The 7,250-nt window shown below is 34.9% G+C and overlaps 1 protein-coding gene across 1 annotated transcript; it reads left to right on the top strand.

The window, feature by feature from the left end:
* Window positions 1-1,934: 1,934 nt before the first annotated feature.
* On the top strand, window positions 1,935-5,860 carry LOC114169521 (auxin-induced protein X10A-like). The gene is made up of 2 exons (XM_028054705.1): window positions 1,935-2,862; window positions 5,474-5,860. Exons 1-2 carry the CDS (start codon window positions 2,634-2,636, stop codon window positions 5,782-5,784), a joined length of 540 nt encoding a protein of 179 aa, XP_027910506.1. The 5' UTR covers window positions 1,935-2,633; the 3' UTR covers window positions 5,785-5,860.
* The last annotated feature ends 1,390 nt before the right edge of the window (window positions 5,861-7,250 follow it).

The following is a 7,250-nucleotide window of genomic DNA, read 5'->3' as shown; positions in this document are numbered from 1 at the left end:
TGCCAAAGGGCTACCTTGCAGTGTATATTGGAGAGAAGAGGAAACGGTTCTTGATCCCTGTATCTTACTTGAACCAACCTTCATTTCTAGATTTGTTGAGTCAAGCTGAGAAAGAATTTGGTTATGATCATCCAATGGGCGGTCTCACAATTCCTTGCAGAGAAGACTTGTTCCTGGATATTATTTCTAGCTTGAATAAGTGTTAGCCCCTTGAAGATGAAGCTGACATAGATGTAGACTAAACCTGACAGATTTTTTGTAGCATAGTTTCTTAGCTTGAAAATATTCTCCTCGTTTTTGCTATCATATACTCTGGCAATTGTAAATAAATGTTAATTTAAATGAGAAGTTTCCTACATGAAGCTTTTTCTCACATTTTCTCTTCATTTAACAGTCTGATGAAAATATTGATCGAATAAGAAATTGGCTAAAACTGAGTTGATTTAAATAAAACCATTCTTGATGTTTATAATTGAAATAAAACTGGTAACTCATAATTTTATAACTGAATTCCATAAATCAATAAGAAGGATAAATTTAACATACAATGACTGATGTGATTAAGAGACATGGAGAAAAAGTCAATCATGAAAAAAATCTTAAAATTATAGTCTTTGTGAACTTTCCCTAGTCACAGAAACATGGCCTGAGAAGATTTTTCATCCATACGTCTTTGTGAACCACATATGAAGATTCTTCAAACCTTTTGAAGACTACCTTTCTACTTTTGGAGAGAAACAGAAAGTAGATAAATCGGTACATTCACTGCTCTTTTTTTTTCTTCCTTTTTTAGGGTTTGTTTGGTAAATCAAACAACCCAAATGGGGAACTCTCTCCTGATTCTAAAATTAAAATTATGTGGTCTTCTTACACATTGTTTATATAGATCAACTAACCAATTTGTCAAATGAATATGAAATCTCTTTAGCCATGGATGTTATCTATTGAAATTAAAGTGGGAACAATAGAACTTCATATTAAACCCATTGTAACCACCTAGGCAATTTGGAGGAATCTTGTGTACGATGGGGGACCCAGAATTTTAATTTTACGAGTATCATGTATATAAAAGTTAAATTTTTTTCAGACCTTTCCCAAATAAATTGAAGCTTCTCAGTGGCCCTGGCAAAATACTATTATCTGTGTACTGTACATGATATACCAAGTAGTGAACACAACTTAATTTTAAGTCCATTATAACTGTCTTGGCTGGGGCAAAATCCGCTACTGTGCATAAAAAACTTAAAAGCCTTTGAAACTCGTTCTAGAAGTTGATGATTCTCCTCTGTCCTTGCAAAATACTAACACCTCTGCCCCCTCCCTGCCTTGCCCTGATTGCCAAGCACTTGGTTTTCTTATGCTGTGGAATTTATGAGGAATAATCGAGTCTTTAGTGCTGTATAGCATTCTAATTGCTGGGAGAAGTAAACATTGAAACAGATATATAGATAGAAACTTGCATTTGAATTCATCATCATTACTCAAAAATTGGTATTAATAGTTACAAGATTGAGAAGATGCCTATTGTACAAAATGTCTCTAATAAGCTATGTCAGTCTCCTAAAGTGAGATCTATTGTCTATTCAAGCAAGAAATTGTATGCTTAAAGACATCTTCACTGCAAGGAATTGTGAGGCCTCCCATGGGATGATCATATCCAAACTCTTCCTCAGCTTGACTGAGTAAGTCTTGGAATGATGGTTGGTTCAAGTAAGAGATCGGAATCACAAACCGATTTTGTTTCTCTCCAACATACACGGCAAAGTATCCCTTTGGTATGTCTTCTGATTTTGAAGTTGCTTGTCTTGCTGTGAATGATGCCCGTCGGATGGCAGGTAACCGGAAACCCATTTTTTGAGCTTGTTTAAGGAAGAACAACAATCTCAAATTTACAGAGAATGAATCCGAATTTTGATGCTTGAGGATTCTAAAGGCTTGTGATGTTTTTGAAGGTATAGGATAGTGTATATATAGCTGTTAAAAGAAGGAGGGCTTACAGATGAGATATCGCATGGTGTTGTCTGCAATAGTTCTATCAGGCATAAAGTAGGGTGCAGGTGTGTAACCCCACCTTGTTGAACAGCAGGAAACATTAAGCCTCCACATGTTCCCAATGATACGTGGCTAAGTGAAGGCCTAAGTCTCTTCATGGATTAATTGGTATTCCATATTTTGCCAAACATGCTTTGAACATGTTTTCTTCACGTTACCTAATGTTGAATTACAGCTGGATAGATTAAATTATGAGGCAAAGGACAGTGAGAGATCATAGACCATTATATTCATTAGATTTGAAATCATACATCTAATCTATTTGAAGTGGATTGGCTTGAGATAGTGTACTATCAACTTTAACATCTCCCATTAATCCCTAAGAAACACTTCCAAGGCAACACCATGTGCCCTTTCTGTCCTATCGGTCCCATGACTCTTATCTCAGCCATCCTCCCTCAATCATGCATGTACCAGACGATATCCTACAAAATTTTTCATCTCTATATATATTCATGGCTGCAAGCATTTAGAACAGCAAAAATCGTTCACATCCTGAAGCATTTTAGCTCCAAAAACTAGCATCTTATTTACAGCTCTCTTTTCTCAACTTGGTCTTTCCAATTATCAACATATAAAACATGGGTTTTCGTTTACTTGGTATCAGAAAGGCATCCCTTCCAGCAATCCAAGCATCTTCAAAAGCTGTGGACGTGCCAAAGGGTTACCTTGCAGTCTATGTTGGAGATAAAATGAAGCGGTTTATAATCCCTGTATCATGCTTGAACCAACCTGCATTTCAAGAATTGTTGAGTCAAACCGAGGAAGAATTTGGGTATGAACATCCAATGGGTGGTCTCACAATTCCATGCAGAGAAGATGCTTTCTTGGATATCACTTCTCGCTTGATTAGGTGCTAATCCATGAAGATCTGACAGATGTAAATGGATAGACACAATTTTGTAGCATAGTTTCTTACCTTGAATATATTCTTTCTCCATTTTTGTTATATTACTTTGGACAGTAGAAAGAATCTTACGAGAAATTTCCTACATGAAGAGTTTTCTCACATATGTTCTTCATCCGTCATTCATATACACAGTTGTCCAATAAGAAATGAGTTAGTTGTCTCCAACCAAATAGTTCTTAATGTCTCAGATTTAAATTCAGCTATTATCTCTACATTTTATGGCTAAGTTCAATGACAAAATAACTACATTATAACAGAGGAAAAGAAGATAAGTTTAAAACAAGATCATTAGTGCAATAAAGAAAAAAAGTCATCAAAACTGTATGTCTTGGCGAAACTCGACTGTTTTGATTTCATCTTACTTTTATGATTTTTGTGAACCATCCTGGTCATTGAAAATCTGAAATATGGCTTGACGAAAAACCATCCATACAATACAAGTCCATGCACATACGAGGGATGACTCCATTCTTTATGATAAAAAATTTGAGTCAAGCAGCGACACCATCTTCGAGTGATCATGTTAGTTGGTTTTACGGTCACAACAGATTATGGAAGTGACGAATTCTCCACTAATCGAATACTCTTCATACCTTGAACTATTTTAGATACTACCATCTTTTTTGGGATGAAAATTGAAATTAAGTATCTTACTCGAAGAAAGTGGGATTATTGCCCCACTTTGTAATCTGGGATCTGAAGATGATGCAAGGACGAGAAATTGCCCTACATTTTTATTGGGTATCATTGAGAAAAGAAAATGGTATACAAAGTGAGGTTTTCACCAATGAGGATTTTTAAAGGGGCGCAATCACATGATGATGTATAGGATGAAGTAAATTCTCCCTTTTCTTCTTTCTTCTGTAATGTTTGTTTAACAATCCAAACAACCAAGATAAACAATCTCATCCTCTTACAAAATGGAAACTATGTTCGAGTACATGGAAATTGAAACTGAAATAATGTGGTATTCTTACAAAGATTTTATATAAATCAATTTAACAATTTGCCAAATAAATGTGAAATCTCTTTAGCCATGGATGCTATCTATTGAAATTAAATCCATGCAGCCACCTAGGGAATTTGGTGGAACCTTGTGAACGCTGGGACCCTGAATTTTAGTATGATGTATATTAAAGTTAAAAATATTCAGTCCCTTCCCAAATAAATTGAAGCTTCTCTGTGGACCTAGCAAAATCCTGACTATGAAGCACTTTGTTTGTTATTAACTATCAAGTCTTGGAATTTATGACAACATTCAAGTTCTTTTACTTTTTTCATTTCCAGCTAGCAGTCTTCTGATGCTGTCTACCATTCTAATTGCAGGGATAAGTGAAAATTGTAATTGATAAATAGAATAGTTAAGCAATTGAATTCGTTGTCATTACTCAAAAATTTGGTAACAATTGTTACAAGTCAGAGAAGATGGCTATGATACAAAAAGCTCTATTGATCTAAGTCGGTCTCCTAAAGTGTGGAATTTATTGTCCACTCAAACAAGAAATTATACATTGGAAGACATCTTCGCAGCAAGGAATTGTGAGGCCACCCATGGGATGATCATGTCCAAACTCTTCTTCAAGTTGACTCAGTAAGTCTTGGAATGAAGGTTGGTTCAGGTATGATACAGGTATCAAAAACCTCTTCTTTTCCTCTCCAACGTACACTGCAAGATATCCCTTTGGAACTTTTACTGATTTTGAAGCTGGTTGATTAGCACTGAATGATGACCGTCGAATTGCAGGTAAACGGAAACCCATTTTTGTACTTGGCTGAAACAAGAAGAACAAGGAAAATATGTTTGATTGATGAAGAATGTATCTAAATGTTGGTGCTTGATGATGCAAGTTACTTGTGTTCGTGAAGGTAAGGGGAAACTGTATTTATAATCTTCAAAATTCTGTTCAAAACAAATACGAACAGAAATGGTTAGTAATAGATGAAGACACAGAGATGAGATATCATGTGTGGTTGTCTTAGACACTTCTCTATCAAAGGTGTAGCTGTGTAGAAGAGTATAACCCCACCTTCTTAAACAATGGCTAACATAGAGCATGAACTTGTTCTACCCAAGCACAATTTTTGATCATGCATTAAATGGTACTCCATAATTTGGTAACAAACTTTAGACATGTTTTCATTTTGATAGAACAGCTTATAATGCTGAAGTACTGGTACAGCTGGTAACTAATATCTGCCTATAGGACAAGTGATAACTATATATTATATAGACCACAAATAACATTCCTGAGGTTTGTGGCCATACGTACCATTCATTTCAAGTGGTATTTCTATTATCTATTAAGAAAGTTAGGTTGGTTCTTGTGAAAGTCCTAGACAACACCACATGCTCTTGTCTCCCAGTTGGACCAATACTCCGATTTCACAGCCCTCAACTAATTATTCAAGTAGCCAAATTACAAATCCTTACATCTATATATTCATTTCTATGAGCACTTAGGACCATCATATTCCAAGTTCAAAAATTTGCATCATATTTACAAGTGTTTCTTCAGAACATTCTCTTTTCAAAGTCTCATCACATAACGATGGGTTTTCGTTTACTTGGTATCAGAAAGGCAACATTCACACGAAGCCAAGTATCTTCAAAAGCAGTGAACACACCGAAGGGCTACCTAGCAGTTTATGTCGGAGAGAAAATGAAGAGATTTGTGATCCCCACATCATACTTGAAGCAAACATCATTTCAAGAATTGTTGATTCTTGCCGAGGAAGAATTTGGATATAAACATCCAATGGGTGGTCTTACAATTCCTTGCAGAGAAGAAGAGTTCTTAGATATCACTTCTCGTTTGAACTAATAGTTTCTAATCCTGTGAAGACTAACCCTAGCATCAATTGACAGAATTTATGTAATTCAAGTTTTGATCTTGAAAATATTCTCATTTTTTATCATACTCATGCAAGTGTAAAAATGTTCATACAAAGATGAAATTTATGACCATTACCTTAGTTATCTTCTCTCCTCCTTATTTGCTATTATGAAAATCAACGGGATTTAATAAGCTGAATATTAAGTTTCGAATGGTAAAATGAAAGTTTCTTTCAAAGTCCTGAAAAGGGTGAAAGAAACCAGGAGTTATTATGTTTCGTGAGGAAGATCTAGCTTTATTAATTTTTGTTTCATCTATCTCTGAGACCGTCTCAAAAAAGTGACCTTACGCAAGATTTCATACAAACCATGGGACAGTAATTTCATATCTGTATATTTTGCCACTGGAACCTATGTAACAGCACCATATGGAGGAGATCCCGTTATGAAAAACAAATCTTCATCTCAGTGAGTTGAGCAGGAACACTATCTTCACAAGAGCAATTCAGCACATTGGTTGGTTTTAGGGCTAGAATAAAACATAAATTCGATTGAAATACATTATACTGTAATTTTTAAAAGGCGTCTAATCATAGAATGATATCTAATTGGAAACTAGATTTAAATCTGTTCATTACACAGGTGCTTTAACAAAAATTTCTCTGTTTTTTGCACAAAATAAAGAAATTTTGACCTTACATTTCTGCCTTCCCATGTTTATTTTCTCGTTAACTAGGCCAATCTTTATCAATTTCCTTCTTACTTGAACAGAAAATAAATCATGTTTTAAATAGGGCGCACTAGTATAAACATGTCTTAAATCTCAATCAAATACTTCACACACAAGTCTGTTTAATATGTTCTTTGACCTTCACCGGGTCTCCATTTCTGTTCTTCAATGGATTGTGTAGGTCTATAAAAGCAACTCTTGAGGTTCACTTTGTACAGAGTGAATTTGTGGTGATTGTGAAAATTCCCTTTTGATGATAATATACAATACCTTCTTTGTCTCACAAGTAATCAATCAAAATTTAATCCGTATTACTCTGATAATCTCCTCCATTGTAAACCATCTAATATATGTTTTAACTATTGCATGAGCCAGATTAGCATCCTGGTCCAAAGTATTTCCGAAGGTTAAGTATATATAGTATTGAGAAGTTCTTGAGTTTCATCTGCCATGTCAATCAACAAAAAGAAGCATGTGATAAAGTAATCAGTAATCGAGAAAGATACTATGGATTAATCAAACTAAAGTACGCTGATTGTAACAATAGCTGTATGACAGCTAAAAGGATTGACTTCAACTATTGATAGTTGTATATGTACATTAGTTGTCTTGTGTGTAAGAGTTTCAATTCAAATCAATCAATAGCTGTAGACGATAAAGTCACAAGATAAAACCAATGCAATTCTTTGTGCTAACAACTTCAACCACTGGCTCTTGTTAGTTGT

The sequence above is a fragment of the Vigna unguiculata genome, chromosome 11, assembly GCF_004118075.2.
Source record: "Vigna unguiculata cultivar IT97K-499-35 chromosome 11, ASM411807v1, whole genome shotgun sequence".
Lineage (NCBI taxonomy): Eukaryota > Viridiplantae > Streptophyta > Magnoliopsida > Fabales > Fabaceae > Vigna > Vigna unguiculata.
This window is presented reverse-complemented; position numbering and strand designations above follow the sequence as displayed.